Source organism: Centruroides vittatus, unplaced genomic scaffold (genome assembly GCF_030686945.1).
Source record: "Centruroides vittatus isolate TY-2023 unplaced genomic scaffold, ASM3068694v2 contig_453, whole genome shotgun sequence".
In the NCBI taxonomy this organism is placed as follows: Eukaryota; Metazoa; Arthropoda; class Arachnida; order Scorpiones; family Buthidae; genus Centruroides; species Centruroides vittatus.
Window position 1 is genome coordinate 440,865 of NW_027122249.1, and position 25,095 is coordinate 465,959.

General features: G+C 28.3%; 1 protein-coding gene across 2 annotated transcripts in view; it reads right to left on the minus strand.

Annotated features, from left to right (window-relative positions):
* LOC136977290 (SURP and G-patch domain-containing protein 1-like) overlaps nt 1–25,095 on the minus strand; it is a 55,806-nt gene that overhangs the window by 19,336 nt on the left and 11,375 nt on the right. For both annotated transcript variants that reach the window (XM_067272765.1, XM_067272764.1), the window contains exons 4-7: nt 23,819–23,882; nt 22,714–22,778; nt 7,249–7,372; nt 1,380–1,495 (exon numbers count right to left, since the gene is read on the minus strand). In XM_067272765.1, the coding sequence (XP_067128866.1) occupies nt 1,380–1,495; nt 7,249–7,372; nt 22,714–22,778; nt 23,819–23,882 (369 nt within the window). The remainder of the gene's footprint in view (nt 1–1,379; nt 1,496–7,248; nt 7,373–22,713; nt 22,779–23,818; nt 23,883–25,095) is intronic.

Sequence of the window (25,095 nt, forward strand, 5' to 3'; positions counted from 1 at the left end):
AACCAAAATTCACTTGTAAGACCAGTTTAATTTCCATAATTTCAGTTTGAAATGAATTTGATGTTTAATTGTAACCATTTATTTTCTACTTATTGGTAGGTTTTTCTTCTTATTAAATATGTGCTGAATAAAAGTGTTCATAAGCTATAATTCTTTTACTACAAATATAATATACTGAGAAACTTAATGAATTTACTAAGTATTTTCAAAATGTAACGTATTATGTCAAGAATTCTTCAAATATGAAAGACATATGGCATATTTATGTAGAAGTTAATGCATACAAATTTGTATAAAGTTTGTAAAAAGAACAGACATCCATTTTTGACATCACAGGTTCATTCTTGAGCAAGGACTCTTAAGTAAGCACATGTGTTGATAAGTTTTATCTTGTCAGTTTATGTAAGGACATATGCTATCTCTTTATGTACAGTACATTTCTATTTTGTGAAAAAATTTGCCCTTATTAATTCATAAATATGAGTGAAAAACAAAAAAACAGAAGTGTTGATAACCTTCATATGATTGAGAGCATATATTTCATATACAAAGGGCAATAGAAAGAGACAGCATTTTACAAAACTCTTTACGAAGAAAAAAAAAAGAGGAATACAATTCAATTATCTCTTGGCAAATTTATAAAGAAAACACCAGACATTAATCAATAAAAGAAAATATTTTGAAAACCCTTTTTGATGTTGAGTGTACTATAGATTACTCCCTATGGAATTTTGAGACTTTGAGTAAGGGGACTGAGACAAGTTCAATGATACCCTACTTTTGGACTGGAGACGAAAAATAAGAAAGTTATGGTATTTACGATTTCTTTCCCTTCACAATGCATTCTACACCATTTTAAAGTTTTCCACTAGGTGGCATTCAACTGTTCGTGCTCCTGACGGACTCCTCCTAGAGGGGAGCCGTCGGCAGGCCGCTGAAAAAAAAGGAAACGTATACTGAACTACAAGCATCACCACCTAGTGGAAAATTTAAAAATGAGTATAGAATGCATTGTGAAAGGCAAGAAATTGTAAATATCATAACTTTCTTATTTTTCGTCTCCAGTCCAAAAGTAGGATATCGTTGATCTTGTTTTGGTCCTGAGTTCAGATATATATTCAAAGTCCCGAAATTCCATAGGGAGTAATCTATAGAATATCCTTGATGTTTTCTTTACATTGCTCTACTTTTCATACATTTCAACTTTAATACACTTTTCAGAAATAATTAAGTACAAAAGTAGAGGACTGCCTATATATTATATATATAATATACAAGCAATCCTCTACTTTTGTCAGTCCTATATATATATAATATATATATATATATATGCTAAAGATAAAAAAGTTTTATGAAGATGGAAGAAAATTAATATATACCTTTATGACTCAAAAAATTCACTTCATCTTTTTCGGCTCGTCTTCTAGCTTCTGTTAATTCTACGACTCTCTTTTGATAATACTGATAAACTGATCCATTTTGGTCATTTAGGAATCTATTTTACATTAAAAATTCATTAATATATGTTTATAAAATTTACATTTATTTTTAATAATTTTAATAGAAAAAATTAATACAAAAATATTTAATTATTTTGCAATATAAAATACTGTTTAAATTCAAATTAGATAGAAACAAAACTAACAAGAGAATATAAAACTATAAATAATAATATATAAATATATCATAAGAGTTAGAAAATAAATCTAAGATTATTTTTTTTAATAATGAAACATTTAAAAATATAAATATTTAATCATCTTATAATACTAATAAATATTAAATAATATACTAGTTAATTGGTTTAACATTATAAAATTATTTGAAAGATATCTAGTGATTTCTTTTTAAAAACTTATCTAATCCAAACGAATATATTATAATTTATAAAAATACATTTATAATTTAGAAAAATAAAATAAATTAATAAAATTTTACTGTCTATTATTTTATATAATTTTTAAAACAAAAATGATTTATTTCCCACTATTTTAATGCTAAAAAATGTTTTTTGTTTTAAAACTCTTATCTAAAAAGAATTAAGCAAGCAAATATGAATTTCCTACACAATGTTTCAGTTAAGTAGTGGATTAGCTATAATAAAAATTTCTAAAAAGTAAATTCATTTGATATTTTACAATGAATATGAATACATCATGGACAAGGCTGTTGAAAAAATTGAAAGCAAAGCTTGCCCTTTGGATAGAAAGATGAAAAAAGTGAAATCTAACCACACTGGAAAAGATATTTGTGTTTGCGTTAAACCAGAAGAGTGCGAGAAGTTGCAGAAGGAAATTATCTAAATCCAAGAAATGTATAATAAAAATTTACTCTAAAATTTGTAACAATAATTCCTATTAAATCTTGTTGGAAAAGTAACAACAAACAATAAAGATACCAATTTAATTATCACAAAGTAATGCAATTTATTATATTAATTTTTAGTTACAAATTTTTACTATAAATACTTGACCAACATTTCTAAGATAATAGCTAAAGTCAAAGTATAGTACCGAATGAGTAAATAAGTTGAATATTACACATATTGCTTTGAAACAAAAGAAAGTAGACAAGGCTAATAAAATATGAATTTTCTAATTCTGACCCTCTTCCATTTAAAAAACTTTTATTAGAAAGCAAAAAAGTCTGAAAAATTTTATGAGAGAGCAAAATCTCATTTAATAATGTCATCCATTTTTAGTAAGAAATATTTTTAGGCTTTTTTTTTATCATAATTTACTAATATTTGACATAAACTTGCTAAAACAGTTTGATGTTGTTATAAGATTATATAATATACATAATCCAACTTATTATATATATATATATATATTGGGTTGTTCGGAAAGTAATTTTGTTTTTTTTTTTATTACTAGAGGAATTAGATGTATTTTTACCAGCAAATTTTATTTTAAACCACATTTTCATTATATACTTCGACAGCTGACATTTTAAGGCTTATTTGTAAAAATTTTTGTTTGATTCTGTACAATTGTTTTTTTTTTCGGTGACCCATCAAATATGGAAAATCGAAAGCATCATTTTCGGCATATTTTGCTTTTTTATAACTAAAAATGCTGTTCAAACAAAAAAAAAAAAAATTGTGGTACATGTTTTGAGAAAATGTGTTGAGAGAAAGAGTGCCAAAACTGGTTTACAAAATTGCATTCTTGTAATTTTAATATTGAAGATACACTACATTATGGATGGCCATTTGAAGCCAATGAAAACAAAATAAAGGTACTGATTGAAGTGATCTGCCATATAACAACATGTGAAATCATTAAGAGATTAAATCTGTTAAATTGAACCATTTATTATTACTTAAAACAAATTGGTTTCGTTTCAAAGCTCGATATATGGGTTCCACATGTTATTAACGAGAGATGCTCTCTATAGTTGGATTTTAAAGAAATTTTTTTTGTGAGCTTTTACCAGACAATTTAACAATTGATTCGAAAGTGTACTGCCATCAAGTAAACAAATTGAGTAATATCATCAAACAGAAAAGGCCAGAATTGATCAACAAACAAAGTGTAGTGTTTTACCATGATAATGCCAAATTTCACACAAGTTTGGTAACTCGTCAGAAACTGTTATAGCTTAGATGGGATGTGTTATCACACCAACCATATTCGCCAGATTGGGCACACTCAGATTGTTACTTGTTCCAGACTATACAAATTTTTTTTAACTGTAAGACATTTACTTGAAATGACAATGTCAAAAATCACTTGGATCAGTTTTTTGTAAACAACGATCAAAATTTTTATGAAAGTGAAATCATGCTACTACCAGAAACAATGACAACAGGTATTTGACCAAAAATGGTCAATATATAATTCAATAAAATATTTATTTATTATAAGAATATTGCATTTATTTTTCTATGGAAAAAACGAAATTACCCAATATATATATATATATGTATTTAAATTAATTTAATCAACTATAATTAAATTATACCCTTGTATTTAAAAAAAGCTGTTTGGTTGGTAAAATTCTGAAGAGTCTGCAAACTAAATGACTCAAAATATTACAAAAATAAACAAATAAAAGCTTACTGGAATTATTTCTATCCGATAAAACAACAACCTTTTTTTACGTTTCAGCACTATTTTTAATTACGTAAAAACGTTTTCAACTGCTTTAAGCAGCCATCTTCAGTTTCTACATAATCAAAATATTACACTTTACTTCTAAATTTCATTAATTTCATATACAGTCAAACCTGTTTTTATGCGGTGGATAGAGACCGCATAAAAAAAAATTGCACGAAACTTCACAAGTGGCTATAAAAAATAGTTTTCGCAGCACAATTAAAAAAATATTATTTTAATGCAGTGAATGAGGACCACATAAATAAGTCTCACATAGAAAATAACTCGCTTTAAAATCATAGTCTTAGTTTCTAAGGAAATTACCTTCCTCTTCGCTTTGTTTTTGCCCTTATTCATTTTCAGGGACTATGTCTAAACATAAAATAAAAATCCTAAAATTTTATATCTAAATAGAAAAAATAATACAGTACCATTTACCTTCAATTTACACTTTGAAATGAATCTTATCTTAATGGCCCAGGAATGTGAAAGCACTTTGAAGGTTTAATTAACGTAATTAAAACATGCAGTAGAATTTATTGACAACAGACATCAGCACTTGACTGCATCGTCTTGTCTATCGTCTGTTTTATATATTTTTGATAAGATGGTGTTTTGTTGACTTAAAAAATAAATTATTTCATTTTTCGCATATTCATGCAATAATATTAGTATAATAAGTTCATTTATGCTATAATAAGTTCATTTAGCTATAATAAGTCAACGTGAGACATGACAAAACGCATGAGACTAGTCGCCAACTATACCACACAAATAAAAAAAATCGCATTAAAAAAATCGCACAAATAAAAAATTGAACAAAAAAAGACCGCATAAAAACAGGTTTGACTGTAGTCCATAAAATCAGAGAATGTATGACCATAAAGTAAACTTGTATAAACTTTAAAAAAATTTACAGATGAATTTCTTCTTGGACTAACTGTGTGTGCTCTTTTACAGTTACTCCAAGAAGAAATTCATTTGTGAATTTTTTTTAAAGTTTGAACTTTTCTTTAATAAAATTTCCAAATATAACAGTATGTTAATACACAATAATACACAAATAACTTAATTATAAAATAGTGTAAAAGAATGTAATTCATTTTCAGAACAAGAAATATTCAATAACCAGAAAATATATATATAAAAAAAATCTATCATCATAAATATTTTGATTTGTAATTATGTAGAAAGTTCTTTACAAAAGTTGTTATCAAATATTGAGATAAAAAGAAATATTTTGCTTGTTATTGAGATATTGTTGCAATATAAATCTTTCAAAATTATAGTTAAAATTCTTAAAATTGCTTCCAGATAATTAATTACGTAATTGAAGTTCAAATATTTTTTGAAATCTTTCTTTGTAACTTGTAAGCTTTAGATATAGAATATACAATCAAGTTGATAAAGGTAGCCTGCCACTATGGGAATCAGGCTATCCAGGTCAAATATATCAGGTCCCATTCTTCACCACTCAGCTGCCCACTGCTCCAACTTTTGAGCATGGATAAAAGAACCTCTTAGTGCTTGCACGATACAAACAGCTAATTAACATCAGATGTAAAAGACAACGACAACTGTATTAACTCTAATAGTTAACAGTTTTTGAATATGCTTACTTAAGCATTTTTTATAAATAGTTGTTATTCCTCATCATCTAGTTAATAAAAACGTTTTATCAATACATTTACTCTTCATGAATTAATATCAAATCTTTCTCTCTAAATGTGTGTAAGATATATTACAATAAATAATTTATAGCATATTAATCTGTTTTCCCCCTCTTGGAGAAAATATTCTATAGGTAGCTGATTTCTTTTCATATAAATAAAATAAAATCTTCAATGATATTAAGACTTTAATACAATAAACCTACATTGCTAAATGTTTTTGTTAAATTTCATTCATAATATTTAAAAATCCCACAAATGATGATATTCATAAATATTTATATTTTTTAAACTCCTTTTTTCAGTAAAGAATGTAACAATAAATAAAAAATAAATTGCTACCATTAAACAGTAAAATGTATTTTTATTATAAATGCAATTCAATTCATGTTGACTGTAATCATAAACTGAACTTCAAAGCAGTAATTATCATTTTAAGAAAACTAACTAATTCAAATAAAAGTAATGTGATAAGTAGAAAACATTTGTAAAGGAAAAGATTGATTAATTTTACAACTTACAATAACATAAGTTACAATGATTATAATGAACTGTAATGGATACAAAACTACAGCTATACTTAGAGAAGAGGAGAGTAGAAAAAAATGTATATTGTAAAGAAAAACAATCTTATATCTGAAAACAAAAGACTTAATTTGTGAATGTAATCGGTGTGAGTGTGTGTATTCTTAAAGTATTTCTTCTTTTTTTATATCACTACTGTCACAGGTTTATCCATGTTTATCTGATAGTGTTCCTAGACATCTATATATTTCATAATACTGAATTTTTTTTTCTAATATTTAATAAAATTTACATAAAGAGAAATTAATTTAATTGTTTTTCATTGTAAAACATTTAATGCATTGCAAAAACAATTTTATATTATGAAAAACATAATTTTATTATATTACAATGCAATATTATAAAAATATGTTTTGTTATTAATATTTTTAGATTTTTAGAACAGAAATTGTAAAATTTATCATTTGTTTTGGATTATAACAAATTTATATATATATATATAAATTATTTAGTTTAAGACTATATCAAATGAAAAATCTAAAATAGATATAATCATTAATTACTAATATTAAAAAAGTTTTCTTAAATAAAAATTATAATTCTTTGTCAATAATTTACAGAATGAATTCCTTACAAAAAGGTAATATGTCAGATAATAAAATAAATTATGCATTATAAGTTTATGAATAGACAAGTAACTTAAAACACTTACAATATAGTAAGAATGTTAAATAGTAATAATATACAACCCACACTTCCCTTTTTCTCAGCAAAAGCTGATACTTGACTTTGGCTCACATAGTAGTTTTTCAAGGTTTTATCCTGTATAGAAAGTTATTGCACCCCATGATAGATACTTAGGGGTATATTACAAGAATTAGGTACTCCATAACCAATAAATATGTTCAAAAAGAAAAAAAGAAATCTAAAAATCATATTAAAAATACACTTACCCATATAATGGATTGTTGATATTTGATTCACGAGCTAGTTCTTCTGCATTTGCTCCATTCACTACAACACTTATGGCAACCTTTTCCACAGCAGTTTTAACTTCTTGATCCTCTGGTGGAGAAACTAGAAGCAGGCTATCAGATTTCTGTGTTCATGACCATGAATGTTCATCTAGTTAAATGAGTAGACAAAACAAATCAAGGTGGTTTCATAATAATGATAACCACCTTTTAGGAATTCCACCTGAATTGTGTTTTGATACAATTTCAACCAACATAAAACTAATGATTTTGTTAATTTTAATTTACAAACTGATTACATAGTTTTAAAAAAATCTAAATCCAACTGAATCTGATATATTTAAACTAAGCTTAAAATTCAATTAATGAAAAAAATATTTAAAAAATTATTCAACATTAAATTTGATTGTTTATTGATAATAAGAATTTTGATACCAAAATTTTTACTCTTTTTGAATGAATGTGGAATTTTAAATTTTTATATAAAAATTTAAAATGTAATTATTAGATGAACAATTTAATTATAATTTACAGAATACTGATTATATTTCTTTCTAATTATTATAAATTTAGAAAATGACATCACTATTATTATATCAAATTATAATAAAAAATAATAGGATTATAAACCAAAACAAGATGCAAACAATTTTTAAACATTAAGTAGTAAAGGTTACAAAAAATTAAAAACTTATATTTTTAATTAATAATTTATCATAAATAGAAAATTGCTACAAATTCATTTATGCATGTACAGTATATAAATTCATTAATCACATCATTATAATGAATTAAAACTAAATTCATTTCAAAAATATTTAAAAAATTGAAACTTAAAAGACACATCTAAAATAATTAATGTATTTCCACAATTTAATAAATAGTGAATGATTTGACATTCTAAAAACTTCAATCTAAATTTCACTTCATAATTATATTCTTATATATATAAATATGTTTAGAATATACACAGATAAATTTATACAGTGAAATCTGTCTAAAATGGAAAGTGATGGTATAGTACATATTGTTGATTTTGACAGGTTTCTATTTTATGTTTTTATTAATATAGAAAAAGAGAAAAGTTGAATAAATATTTTAATTTACATTTACAATTGCTTTTCTTTCAGCATATATATTTTGTTTCAAATATAAGTTGAAAACACCAAAATGTGTTAGTAGTAAACAGGAGAAAAAAAATCTGCACAAACTCCCAAGGAATGTGTTAATTGTCCTATTCCCTATAACATACCACTTGCTAGTCACTTAATTCTTTAACTATAAAGTTAGACTAACAAAAAATTTTTCAATTTTATTTACAAAAGTATTGTATATAAGAATAATTGTTCTTAAAAATTAATTTTTGTTGTTCTTAATACAGAATTTTGGCTAATTTCTAGAATTTTACCATTGGCACTGATTGCTGCTTCTTTTCTCTAGTGATGTGGAGAGAGTGAAAATACTTTGTCCTAAAACATTTCATCATAATTGTTTGATAATTTTTATTTAAAAAATTTTATTTTTAGTAACTATTAATTTTAGATTTTTAGCATGTATGACTTTTTCCCAAAAACTGTACATATTTAAAAAAATATTCTTTACTCTTAGGGAACAAGTTAACTTTTCTATAAAGTTGAAAAGAAACAGTAAAAATGTATTTTCATAGTAAGTTACTTTCTATACAAGCCCAATCAAGTTACACCATTAATCACAATGTAGAATCTAGCTGCTTTTATGCTGAAAAATTTTGCTTTACTCATGTTATGCTTTGTAATTGATATGCAAAAGAAGTATTCTGCTTCTATGTTAGCCATAGCAAATCATTCTGTTTAGAAATTTTATTTCCATTTAAGCAAGTTCTTTATGTAGATCCATTTTTGGTAGATTTTACTATATTTAAAAACTTTTGACAATTTTATTAAAGTACAATATATATATTTTTAAAAATCTTAAAATTGATAATATAGTTTCATCAATATCAAAAAAATTATTTATCATGAATAGTTGTAACTACTGTATTTACCCAAATGTAAGATGAACTTATTTAAGGTTTTAGTATTTTTGAAAACTGGTTGTGTCTCAAATTCAATGTGATACAGAACAATTACTGACTCTAGTGCCAGGCATCTAATCTCTATGTCACTAATTTCATTGCATCATTTTAATGACTTTATTAGAGCAATATTCATAAAATAAAATATTTAAAATGTCAACTTAGCTCATTCTCATGTACTTGTATGAAAATCCAGGAAAAGTTGTGCAGTATTCTTTCAAGAAATGTTGCATTTCCAATGCTTTAGCACTGAGTATGATTGAATGCAGGAAGATATAAACATCAGAATCCAGTGTTGATTAGAGTTGATTAAAAATAAATGTATGTAATGACTAAAACTAATATTCAGAAACATGACTAAAACAATATTACTATTGATTCAGAAGAGCCTAACATATCTAGTGAAATGGTTTCTTATTTCAATATCATAGAAGACAGTGACATATAACTTACCTTACTTGCAATAAATACTCAACATTTCTATTGACATAAATTTGTGAAGTTGTCTATTTAAAAAACTTCCAATGGTTGACGTTTAGAAATTAAGGTGCATCTTAGATATGAGTAAATATAGTAATTTTTTGAATATGAATTATAAGAGGGATTTCTTAATCTTTTCATTCTCCCATTCTTCCCAAAAGTAAACTTAATGTTTACTCTTCCTATCCTTCTCAAAACTGAAAGTTTACAGTGAGAAAACAATTGCAAATATTACCTGAAGGAACACTACAAATTTTCTACATCCTATTCATACTTCAGGAAAACCACTGGATTAGAATATCTTAATGAAATATAAAATGGCATAATGTATTTAGTGTTCTAAACATGTTTCCACATATAACTGACATTTGAAAAATTTTATATATAAATTTAATTTTTGCATCTTGCTTATGATTTATAACTTTACAAGTTTTGTAATTATTGTTTTAATTTTAAATACTTAAATTATATAATTACAAAATTTTTGATATATTGAATTTATTTAACCTTTAAGTACATATAGCATAGTCTTTGTTACTTCTAATTTATCAGTGAATAAAATTTTAGTTACAGCTTTTAATGCTAAAGATAATCACAACTTCAAAATGCAATCAAAATTATGTTGATTTATTTCCATTCACATAATTTGTTATATCATGAGTAGATAATAATTTAATAATGATCTAACCAGGGTTTAAAAAATTAGTATTTATATATTTCTTTGGGTTACCTCAGTCAATAAAAAATCATGTTAGAGTAACTACATGAAAATTAAATGCTAGTGTGCAAATACATCAATATGATGATTCTAACTTGATAACCAAAAAAATAGAATTATAAAAATTCAAATGACAACAGAACAAGAATTTATAAAATTTTTAAATTTACAGAATACCGTGCACTTTATATATAACAAATAATTAACAGGGTTTAATCTCTAACTTCCCATAATTTCCCTTTTGGATAAATGTCTTTTCACTACTACAAATTAAGATTAACTTCTATCTATAACAACAAATTTGTGAAATTTAAGACTTTATCTAGTGTTCTGAATTAATTTGGAAAACTAAACAAAAACTAAATTAAATTTTTGAAAGCAAACAACAGAATTCGTGGGAAATTTTATAATTTGTAACATCGTAAATTGTACACTCAACATCCGAATTCATCATTTTCTTCTGCCCGACGGCGATCTCGTGACTTAGTTCCCACGGCAAATCTATAAAAACTGTGTCCTTTCCCCCACCTCAGAAGAGCCTCTTTCAATCCGACAAGCAAGCATGTTGTGGTCGAACCGCTAATTATTTGTTCTACACAGTCATGACAAATTTGACCTAGTGCCTAATTGGACCAGTTGACCTAACACCTTTTGGATTATATACATTTGACTTAGTGATATTCCGACGTCTACGAAACTTGAAAAGAGGTATGAAATGATCTATGTAAACACTCTCTCGAGCTCCCCCTACGCATAACCGAGAGTTAGAATTGTAGCTTAAATTTTTACTTTAATAAATCTTTGTTTTGTTGGTAAAAATGGTGTCTCTACTTGACTGTCGACCACACCTTATCGTCGACCCCATCTCACCTCCTCTCCACTCGTGTAACGCATAACGAAATCATAAAGGCCATCCTTAACAAGTGAGTAGGTCAGCGACCTGTTGCCGGAAAGAGTAGTCCGACTTCCTCACTCTCTTCCACGGCTCATAAATTTTTCTAAAAATTTTATTGCCCTCATTAATTCTCTCTCTCTCTTTAATTTGAAGTTTGGTCTAATTCCTAGCAAAAATAGATAGTTTATATAAATTTGAATGTGCATATATAGCTTAAAAATATATTAAAAAGTTACTTGAAAATTATATTTAATATTACTTTTAAAAATTATTTTTACTTTCTAATTTATTTAAATATTTTCAAAAAATACTACAGAAAATCCTCGTTAGTTCAAAATTCAAGAGACAAAATAATCGCAATTTCAAATTACTGAGTTTTGAATTACATGAAATTTACATACTTCTGTACAATATGTCAAATACTGTCAGGTAACTAATGCTATTTATTAAGCAAATGGAACATGGCTACATATATAGAATGCTATTTTTGTTAATTAATAATAATAATAATAATAATGTAAATAAACCGCAGGTGAAACAGCATATGTCCAGTGAGAACCTCACGAGTTGTCAGACAGGTTTTATAAAAAGTAAAGCAGAATTCCTTGAAATGTAGCCCAAATTATTTTTAAAGTAGCTTAAAAAGTAGTCACCCAAATATAGTAGCCTAAAGCCCTAAAAATATCTCAGTCTGCTACTTCAGCCCAATTTGTAATCCCGAAATCCAGCCATATTTTATTAACTAGGGCCGTGTTCAGTAACGCAGAACATCTAAGTTAGAATTCTGAGTGGGTTAGTGGGCAGAGCTAAGAATGCTCTGAGCATCATCGAACAATTATTCTTAGTTAGACAACTTGGCAAAATGGTGGATTAAGTTAAAATTATGTTTGCAACGATTGTCACAAACGAACTGGTCGAAAAGGTTGAAGTAACCAATACAATTATTCAATGAAAGCTGCATCAGATCGTGATAAAATTAATGAAGCAATTATTAATTGTAATCAATGAAATGGATTGTTGTCTTCTGTTAAAATGTTTTCGGAATCTGTTATACTGATGTGTGATAATTTTACATTTCAAAGTCATTTTAAAATGAGTTAATGATTTAGAATGAGAGAATAACTTTGTGATTGTTATAATAAAATATGTTTAGTATAACACGAGCAGCCATCTTGTAAATTGTACAACAAGACAAAAATGATGACATCGCTAGTGGAAGTTAGGATAGATAAAAGAAGCTGACTGAACTAGCTAGAATTCTAGCAGTGGGAGGAGTCAAGCAGTAGTTAGAAACGAGTTCAACATCACAGCATAACTAGACTTAGCAAGAATTCTGTGTTACTGAATATGGCCCAGCTGTATTTTTCTTCATGATATAAGAGAAAAAAAGGTAGTCCATGGGTAAGGTGAGACCCAAAAATGTTATTGTAAAAGCAGTCATATTGATCAGATTAGAGTTATTCTTGGTCTATTGTTCCTGTATAGCATGGAGGCACTTTGATCTAAACCAGGCATGTCAAACTCATATGATATTGCGAACCACATGATCTATTTTGTATAAGTCGGGGGCCGCATGTTTTCAATGTTCAAAAAATTAATAAAATACGGTTTTTAGAATGATTATATTATGTATTTATTAGACTCAATGTATTGTATATTATACGTACATAGACATTTTATATTTCATATTATTTTTTAAACTTAAACTGTAAATATTTTATATTTTTTATAAAAAACAAAAATAAAAGTTATAATAAAAAATAAACAAAATCACAGTTTAATATTACTTTTTAGAAGATATTTGACAATGTTTTTCACAAAGCGAGTCATCAAAATTTGGTTGAATATATTGAGCCGATGCAATTTTTAAAATTGATGATAAACGTTGATCGGTTAACCTCAACCTTTCTGAATTTTTGTTATTTTTCATTAAAGAAAATAGTTGCTCGCATAAATAAGTGCTTCCGAACATAGCCAGTGTACGGGTAACAAACGATAACATTTTAGGAAACCGATCTACAGATAAATATGTATAAAAATCTGGAATTCCAACATCCATATATTTTTGCTTCAGCAAATTATCACATTGGATTTGAATTAATTCCATTTGTAAGTTTTCATCAGTTTCAATATTGATAGATAGAGACAAAGTAAAAAAACAAAATTGTAATTCACAGCTTTTAAAATCAGAAAATCTTTGATCGAATTCAGTTTCTAACAATTTAATTTGGTGAGCATATTCTGTAAATTTTAATTTAGGTGATTTAAGCAATAGATATTGACAGCTTTCAAAGTGAAACAAGTTTTCTTTTTCTATTTGTTTTAGCCAAAGTGATAATTTTTGTTTGAAAGCATTAATATTATCAAATAGCATTGTAACAACATGATTTTTGCCTCAAAGCTTAAGATTAAGTTGATTAAGATGACTCGTAATATCAACTGAGAAAGCCAGGTCCTTTATCCATTGTCCATCTTTTAATTCAGCGCATTCATAATTTTTTGTTTCCAAGAAAATTATGATTTCGTCCAGCAATGTGAAGAATCGTTTTAGCACTTTATGACTCGAAAGCCAACAAACTTCCGATATAATATGGTAGATCAGTGTATTCACATTCAATATCTTCCAGAAATGAAGCAAATTGACGATTATTAAGTCCACGTGCTCGAATATAATTTACAATTTTGGTGACTATTTTTAAAACATGTCCAATATTTAAAACTTTGGAGCACAGTACTTGCTGGTGAATAATACAATGAAAATGTTCAAAATTATTATTACCATGCTGTTTGCATGTTTCTTTTAATCTTGCAACAACTCCTTTAGTAATACCGGTCATGGTAGGTGCACCATCAGTTGCGAGACAAACCAACTTTTCCAATGGTAACTTATACTTCTTCAAAACTTCTCATAAGTGCATCAAAAATATCAGCTCCAGTGGTTGTATTATGCATAGGAATGATTTCCAAAAGTTCTTCACTTATTTTTAAATTAACATCGCATCCGCGAATAAAAACGGCCAGCTGAGCGATATTTCGAATATCTGTACTTTCATCAATTGCAATAGAGTAGGCTTGAAATGTTGATATTGTTGAATTGTGCTGATTTCTCAAATTATCGGCTATTTCATCAACTCTGCTAGCTACAGTATTTCGACTTAAACTTACACTTTTAAATTTTTTTTTTTTTTTTTTTTTTGTGCTGGACATAATACTTTCGCCGCTTTAATTAAGCATTCACTAATAAATTCCCCTTCGGTAAATGGTTTCGATCTGCTTGCGATTGAATGTGATAATATATAACTAACTTTTACAGCAGCTGTATTGTCTTCAACAGATTTAGTGAATACACTTTGTTGTTTTTGAAGGAGTGATTTCAATTCCGACAATTTGTCTTCACGAAGTTTTGCAACGTATTGGTCATAGTTTCTTTTATGATTTCTGTCATAGTGCCTTTTAAGATTATATTCCTTAGGAACTGAAATAGAGTTTTTACATATCAAGCATAATATTTTATTCTTGTTTTGGACACAAAAATATTGCAATTCCCATTTTTCTTGAAAATTACGATGTTCCTCTTCAATTGACCTTTTCTTACTCATTGTTCTTGAAGTTAGTCAAATTTGAAATACCTCTTTTCAAATTAAACAAAACGTTTATGACAACTATTTGACGTTACATGAACTTACAAGGTTTACGAGATTTACAAATCACAAAAATTATGACGTTAACAAAGTAGATTCACACAAACAGTCAAAGTTCCAAAAGTCACTATTCCTGAACAGATCCGTTGAAAAGACACCTTGCAACGTATACTTCGGATACAGTTACAGGAACACTCCTCCCGTCACTCGTCACAGCAATAGTAGACGAAACACCTTACGGTAGAGTACACAAACATCCGCCTTGAAGTTCCAGTAAAAACTTGACTTTTGCACCAAAACCTTTCCTTTTATAAGGATTGTAGCAATCGCTGATGGACCAATAAGCGCGTAGCAGTCTTCCACGACGTCCGCTCTCATACGATGTTCGCCAGCCAATCATCGTTCATAGATTCAAAGCCGCGGCCGTTATCCAACCGTCTTTCGTAGCGTCAACAAATTTTAATTGGTTGGACAAAATACGGAACAAACAAACACAAAAAGGGCAGGAATCATACAGTTCAAAAAAGTTCAAACTTTCCAACTTCAAGCATCAAAGCTTGATATTTAAAAATTTTTAAAAAAGTCTTGGCGGGCCGCAACCCATGTGTTGGCGGGCCGCGTGTTTGACATGCCTGATCTAAACAAACCAGTTAAAATACACATATCATAGTTGTCTCTTCAATGTAGCATTCTGTAGCGCCAATTATATTGTTTCCTACGCCCTGGTTGTGCCACTGGCAGGTACAGGGCATGTAAAATAAATCTTTACGTCAATAAACCAACAATACAATACAATACACATATCATAGTTCAAACAGAATTTTCACTTCGAATTTTGAAATAGCTGCATTTCAAACTAACTGAATTCCTTAACTTGTAAATCTCTATATTCCAGGCCAGGAAAAAAGTACAGTTACAAACTAATGAGATTTCAAACTATCCAAGTTCAAAGTAACAAAGATTTCCTGTATATGCTAATTTAAATATTTATTCTATTCTTATTTTTTTTATAATAATTACTCTTATTTAATATAATATATAATATTCTTATTTATTATATTATATAATTTAATTAGTTTTGTAATGTTATTTACAAAACTAATTAAATTATTTGAATATAATGTTTGCTTTGTTATTTAATAATTTCATTTTATTATCTAACCAACATTTTCTCTGTATTCATTTGTTTATGTGACTACAAAACTTCAGAACTGATTAACTGGAAAGATAACTTTACAAAAGGTAACACAGGAAGACCTCCAAAAGTATTTTGAAGAGTTGAAATAATATTGGAAAAACTTTGTATAAACAAAGAGCAATATTTCAAAAATTGTGTAATTATCCTAAAATGTCCACATTTCTGAAATAAAATTCAGTGTAGGTAAATTTTTAAAGCTAGCCTGTAAGAAAGTAAAGAACTGAAATAACAAGATACAACCATATCATGCAATAGTTTTACATTAAATGTTTATAAAAAATGTAAAACCTAGCATGTACAGTTTTAAATCAATACATATAAATGACTACAATGGCTACATACTGAATAAAGATCCATCAGGATATCTTAAGAGTAGACTGAATTCTTTTTTTAAAGTTTTCTTGATGGGTTTAAGCAATGGGCATTTCAGATGTTGATATATGTTTATTTTTATATTGTAAAAATATAATAATTCTGACAGAATATCTTTTAAGATATTCAAGAATAGTTAGAAGATTTGACTTATATACCCACCGAGCAAAATTCTAGTCTAACAGTGGATTGATTGCGCAGCTCTGGAAGTAGCTCACTTGATACGCCAGGTTGTTCTACCTGTTAGCAAAGGCGTTCGAAGTGGACTGGCCCAATTTGTGCCGTAATAGGAGTGAGGAAATTGAGCCGGAGGGATTTAAGCATGCAGTCAAGTGTGATACAGGTTGACATTACTAATTGCTCATCATGTGCCTAACACTGCGTGCGTAGCGTCAGCCGTTTTTATTTTAAAATTGTAAATTTGCCGCTACTGATTATCAGAAATTATGATTTTATCTGTTATTTTTATACTTTTCTTTCTTTATAACGTTTTATTTACATTTATTTTCCTGTAATTAGATATAGCTTTAAAATAAACCAATCAGGTTTCACTTGCCAATAGATTATCTCAACTTTCACTGATTGTCGTCCGTTCCTTTGTAATTGGAGAGGAATAGATCGTGTGTCAATGTCCAGTGTTAAGTGTTTATTGCTTTTGCAGTAAGCTGAGTAGAGCAGGAGAAGTCAATTCATTTCTATAATAAACCGTCAAGTGTTTTATTACTGTTTAAACAAATGCTCCCCAGTTGTTATTCTTAGTAATTGGAGAGGGGTAGGATTGTGTGTCAAGACCAGTAAACGTTTATTACTTTTGCAACAGGGTGTCATGTGAGCTGCCACCCACTCCCCACCCTTAATGACAAGGTGCAAAGAGTCATATTACGCTATAAATAACAACTCCCTTCCTTGTTGGAGGTGGGTCAAATGTCAAGATTACTGTTTAATTGTATTGAACAGACTGTTGTCCTTGATATTTAAGGATCAGTTTTGTCAGAACTGTTTACTTTTAATACCTTTCTTATAATTTATTTCTGATTTGTTTATAAAATTGTTTTTATCATGTTTTAAATTGATTTGTTTTAAATTATACTTGTATAAAGTTTATGAATTAAAATTGCAACGAACATTTCATTGTTTCAAAAAATATTTATTGATTATACAGTTCAAGTTTGCAAAAATGTTTTCATATCTCTACATCTTCATTATTATATATATACAGGTACTCCTCACTTTACGACCGAGTTCCATTCCGATGACTACGTCATTAAGCGAACCGGTCGATAAGCGAGGAGCTTGCGTCGGGAATATAGGATCGTTGTAAAATTATACAAATTATGCAACAAATTTCAAATTTATTCATAAAAAGACTATTATAGTATGCTTAGTGTGCATGTCAACATTCGCCACTGACCGACACTCAAGCTGAGAAAGGGGATTCCCCGAATTGCAGGCTGAAACTTGATTGGTCGTTAAGCAGATAGGTCGTAAAGTGAGGAGTATCTGTATTAATAATATATATTGCCATTTTATAAACAGATCTTATTGTATTCAATTTTTTTTATTACATTGTATTTATATTCATATTATATTCGAATTGACCTTTTGTATTTTGTAAATATGCACATATCACATTATATGTCATTTGTTTAATTCTGTAATTATGTAAAACTAATTTTATATCATTAAATTTCTTTTCTTTTTATGTTTTGTCATGCTTAATGTTTTTAATTATTTTTTAAAGCTAATGTGACCTAATCTACAAATGGCAGCTTTCCTTGCATCACAAAATTTCTACGGGAAAGCAATTATTGCAGGCGTAAAGTTGTCTGAAGTTCAGGAACCATTTTCGACATATAAAAACAAAATAAATATACACACTTTTTTAAATGTCTAATAAATATTTATTTCAATAATCAAAAGCTAAACATTTTTCTGGGCATGATTTTGAAAGAAGCCTTCTATTGAAGGGATTAAACTATTGGAAACAATCTGATGATGTTTTGAAATAGAATGAAAATAAATATTTTACATGGCATAATTAAGAGTGATACATTGCATTATAGCCATCAACTACTTCTGGGTTCTGATTAGACTCGAGGAACACACAATTTGTAATGTTCACGAATATCAAACCAGATAATGAAACAGTCATTCTTACATTTTGATTGATGAATATTGAAAATTGGCGTTTCTCTAGAACTGATCTAGTCTCCCATTACTTGGAGATAGAAATCAATTGGAGAGAAACGACAGAAAATTGAAATGAATATGTTACTTCGGAGACCCACTCTTTAAGATTCCAATTTGGTTTTTCTAAGTAAACAAGTTCAACTGCAAAGGTGACACACCCTGCATAAAGTGTATTCATTGTGAATCGTTACTGACCTATATCAGAATCGCAAATCAGAGATAACAAATATATCTAAGTGACCAATCTGCCAGCAATACACATTAATGTCAAGTAACAGTTATAATAACTATTATAACATTTAATTGTGCAACGATTTTATGACTTGTTTGCAAAACACACAGATTAGAAATAAGTAAATACATTTATTAACTCAAGTTACAAACAACTCGTTAACAGAACATAGCAATTAATCACAATATGGATAACTCGTTAACAGAACAACAAAACAGAACAACCAGCATTAACATCTGTTAACGTAAACAAAAAAATGGTGTGGAAACAAAACACAGATGGAAGGGAGAAGTTTAGAATCTCAACCACAATCCTACTCTTTCCATGACCTCATTCACTTGCTTAGACATACTTGTCACAAGATCATGGCAAAGTATGCCCTTGCAAAGCATCTTCCAATGAACTCTGACAATCTCCCAAAGTTCATTGGAATTGGTTGTCTGAATGGGGTCATGGCAGAGTGCAGACCAAACATGTTCGATTGGGTTGAGGTCCGCCCCTCTCCCCAGCCATCCTGTATCCACGACATGTGAATGTTGTTCTATCCATCTTTGAACAATTCTTACTGTGTGCACCAGGGAGTGGTCATGCAGAAAGAGAAAACATTCTTTGCCATAGACATCCCTCACCGTCGGCAACAACACTTGCTCGAGGATCTCGATGTAATGCACAGAGGTGAGATGACAGTCTATCCGGACCAACTCCCCGGGACCAGAAGAGGTCATCCATCCCCATACACCTGTAAACAGAAAAAGTCAATAAAGTAGTAATTTATAAAATGAACAAGCAGAAAAGTTGTCATGTTCAAAGAGTTAAATGACATAAATATACAAAAACACAACATTAAAACACTCACCTATCGAAAAACGCCCTTTTGTTTGGGTGTGCCACACACATTCAGGGTTATACCTTGTAGATGGTGGGTGATGCACCCAGCTGGGTCCACTGTTTGTAGAACAAAAAAATCTTTTCATCAGAAAAGATCACGTTTTCCCAGTCCAGGGCGTTCCAATGCTGATATGATTTGGCAAAGCCCACCTTGTCCATCTGGTTTGCAATCATGAGGGTTTCTTTTTGGGCTGCCCTGTGCCCGAACAGGTTGGCCTCTTGCAACCTATGAATAAAATAAAAATATGTATTATCCTGCTTCCTATATTTCTGTATACACAAGAGCACGTTAATGAAAATGTCTGGCGGTTCATCATATTGATAGAAATATATTTCGTTGCAAGGTTGAAATATGATACTACAAATGTTACATACCTTCGCTCCACAGTGTCTACAGATACGTGTAGACCCAATGCTGATCTGTGCTTTGAGGTGGTAGCGAATGGACTCGCATGGCTTTCCGCCGAGTTGCTCGTCCTGAGCAGGAGTCATCAGGCGCGGTCAGCCAGACGATTGTCCGGGGGACACAGAAACAGTCTCCCGATTCAGTTTTAAGATCCTCGACACCAATCTCTGCGATCTCATTAATTGTTTTTCCATCCTCCCAATGTTTCATGATTAATTGACGAATTTCTTTTGCCAGTGGCGTAGGCATGTTGATATGATTAATCCAGCACTTCAGCAAAGGCTTTATATACTGTCGCTTCCCTCGACAATTGAATTTAATTTCAGGGTAACAAACACAAATAATATAGAGAAAAATCTGTCATTAATTACTATGTATGTCTCCTTATAATTACTGCAGGTTTTTACTTCAAATTTTCTGATAAATGCAACACATTATGGTAAATGTGCATTATGAGCCCTTGAATGCACATAACTCCTGAATGGCACTTTCCCACTGGATAAACAACTTTACAGAGGCAACTTTACGCCTGCAATAATGGCTTTCCCGTAGAAATCTTGTGATGTGTGGGAAGCTGCCATTCACAGATTAAGTCATATTAGCTTTAAAAAATAATTAAAAACATTAAACATGACAAAACATAAAAGGAAAAAAAATTTAATGATATAAAAGTAGTTTTACATAATTACAGAATTAAACAAATGACATATAATATGATATGTGCATATTTACAAAATATAAAAGTTATTCATGTTATTCAAATGTTATTCATATTATATTCAATTCGAATATAATATGAATACAAATACAACGTAATAAAAAAAATTAAATACAATAAGATCTGTTTATAAAATGGCAATATATATATATAATAGCGAAGATGTAGAGATATGAAAACATTTTTGCAAACTTGAACTGTATAATCAATAAATATTTTTTGAAACAATGAAATGTTCGTTGCAATTTTAATTCATAAACTTTATACAAGTATAATTTAAAACAAATCGATTTAAAACATGATAAAAACAATTTTATAAACAAATCAGAAATAAATTATAAGAAAGGTATTAAAAGTAAACAGTTCTGACAAAACTGATTCTTAAATATCAAGGACAACAGTCTGTTCAATACAATTAAACAGTAATCTTGACATCTGACCCACCTCCAACAAGGAAGGGAGTTTTTGTTTATAGAGTAATATGACTCTTTGCACTTTGTCATTAAGGGTGAGGAGTGGGTGGTGAAAGTAATAAACATTTACTGGCCTTGACACACGATCTACCCATCTCCAATTACTAAGAATAACAACTGGGGAGCACTTGTTTAAACGGTAATAAACACTTGACGGTTTATTATAGAAATGAATTGACTTCTCTTGCTCTACTCAGCTTACCGCAAAAGCAATAAACACTTAACACTGAACATTGACACACGATCTATTCCTCTCCAATTACAAAGGAACTGACAACAATCAGTGAAAGTTGAGATAATCTATTGGCAAGTGAAACCTGATCTGTTTATTTTAAATCTGTATCGTATCTAAATACAGGAAAATAAATGTAAAGAAAACGTTATAAAGAAAAAAATGTATAAAAATAACAGATAAAATCATAATTTCTGATAATCAGTAGCGGCAAATTTACAAATTTAAAATAAAAATGGCCGATGCTAAGCACGCAGTCTAAGGCAAGCGATGAGCAATTAGTAATGTCAACCTGCATCATGCTTGACAGCACGCTTAAGTCCCTCCGGCTCAATTTCCTCACTCCTATTACAGCACAAATCAGTCCAGTCCACTTCGAATGCCTTTGCTAATAGGTAGAACAACCTGGCGTATCAAGTGAGCTGCTTCCGGAGCTGCGCAATCGATCCAATTTTTAGACTAGAATTTTGCTCAGGCATATTAGAAATGTTGCACAAATTTCAAAATTGCAGAAGTAATATAACTACTTAAAGGTTAAATAAAAACTGAAGTTAAAATATGTTTCTATATTTACATGATATGAAATATTAAAAAAAATTACATATAAAAGTTAAATTTTCTCTAAAATTTAATTTAAAATATTTTGAATAAATATATATATTAACATAATTAAATATAAATATTGTCATAGAATATACTATATTTTTTATGCTACATTTTGCGAGGGAAAAAAATGGTGTATTTATATTTTTCAGAATTAGTTGAAAAGAGAATTTTTGAAATTATTGAGTTTCAAATGTATAACTTTTAAAAATATTAAATTGTATTTTCTACATGAAATTTTATTGACTCAATTTTAAAAAATAAAAGAATATGAAGAATTTAATAGAGAAAATTTAATTATTTATCATATAAAAATAATTATTGTGAGAATTTTCAAATACATACCTGAATCATCATCATCATCATCTAGCAATTTTGATTGTAATCCAGTATCTAATTGTTGAACCCGTCTAATTTAAATAAAAAGTTTTCAGAATATATTTTTACTGTATTTACAGATTTAAAAAAGTTTAAAATTATTATTATTTTTAAATTCAAATTTGTAAAAAATTAATAAATTATCTGTAAAAAAATGCTATTTACAATAATACATGCATAATACTAAAAGTATTATCAAAAAATTATTAAAAATTGTAATTATTTAATATTAGCCTTCCTGACAAAATTTTTAATTTTGTCTCAGATCTGATATTAAGATATGTTAAAGAATATTTTTGATTATTATATCATCTTTATTTAGTATATTAATACATATAACAGTTAACTTATTAATTCGTATGTTAATTACATGATCAATTGTCACATAAAACATAAACAAGTTAATTTGATTACACTGTCAGCTAATTTTTAATATTGAAAGAATTTAATAAAATTATAGATTCAGCAATTGTAACAATACTATTTCACTTATCTTTACCAAGTACTAAAGTTTTTTTTTAAATAGAAAACAGAGTAAATTGTATTTTTTAAAATTACATATTTTACTTTGAAAGTGAATAATCACTATTTATTAAATCAGGGATAGGCAACCTGCGGCTAGCAGTAATATTTTTTGTGGCCCGCGTGGCACAAATATATCAATTTCCCAGCTTAAGGAAGTATTCAACAAAAATTCAAATGTTATTTTCTACAACTTATGTTTGTGAATAGTTTTTCGCAATGAATTTAGTAAAAATTAAAACAAGAAACTGGCTAACAGACACATTGAAATTAATTTAAAACTAGCAGTGACTAATATTTAACCAAATATTTCCAACGTATTACGTTTAGATCAGTGCTAGAAGCTATATAAAGTATATCTATGCTAATTTATAATTATATATGAATAAAGAATTGTGATTTACTGACATTTTCCCCCTCTTTTCTTGTGTGCAGCCTGCATCAGTTCAAAAGTTTTGAAATGTGGCCTTTACATAGAAAAAAGTTGCCCATCCCTGTATTAAATCATCATAATATGAAATATATTAAAATACAAAATTACAATACTTACTTTCCACCTTGTAATTTCATTATTATAGCAGATGGTTTTGATTTATTTATCCTTTCTTCTGAACCTAAAATTAAAACACATGTTTATTTGAATTTTAATAAAATTATTCTATAATAGAAATAATAAAATTAATTTAATTTTTACAGGAATAGGACATATTCTGACAATGGGTCTGACATCATAATTCAGAATTTAGCAAAAGAAATAAATGCTTATGCTTACAAATTAGATACCATTAAGCACTTATATTAATAATTTAAATTAGCTCTTTAAAACAGAAACCAAAAAGTCCTATGTATTTAAAAAAGTTTTAATTATAGTAAAATTTAAAATACTTTTGTGTACAGTTAATGATAAATTAATTACTAATAATTTCACACTGATACCTTTAAATGCAATATACTTTTAATTAAACTTTAATGTTTTAATTTGAATAAGTTCTATACTGATGAAATTGTTCTATTAATATATTTAAAATGTATTTTTCTTCTTTGAAGAAGGTTGTTCAAAACAACCAAAAATGTTAAAGTATAATTAAAAATATATTGCATTTAAAGATGTTAGTATGAAATTAATAGCATTATTGAAAGTGAGGTTTTGTGAAGCAGTGATAAATTTTTGATATTTTAATATGATATTAAACCTATATGATTGAATTATAAATTAACTATGTCTATTTATAAATAATTAGAAAAAATTTTTTGGGGAAAAATCTAATATATATGCAATGAATGCATCTTTGTACTATCAGTGATCTACCCAATATTATGATTAACACTGAGTATCATCTTAATGTTATAATTTATTTCTTTCTTTGTCCCCAAATTTTGTCTTTAATATCATTGTATAGTTATGGAAAATATTTCAGCTTGAGTAAAAAAATAGTGTTTTTTCTCCATCAATTATATTAGTTCAGACAGTGATTTGATAATTACCTTAATGGTCAATTCAGACAAATTTAAAAATGCTAAAAGCTGGAAGCAAGCAATAACTTCCAATCTGGTGTATTTTTCTCAAAATTTTTAAAATTACAGTAGAGCATCGATTATCTGACTTAATTGGGGACTGGGGTTGGTCGGATAACTGAAAGGTCGGATAACCGAAAAGTATGAAAAAATACATTATTAGTATAATGTATTAGGCCTGGTTTAAATACTAGCCTCCCTTTCATGGTCGAGCCAGTGCTGCCAGCTAAAACATGCAAAAATTTAACAAAAATAATATTAAAGTAGCCAAGACATAACCAAATATTGTAGCGCCACAACACTAGCGGACAT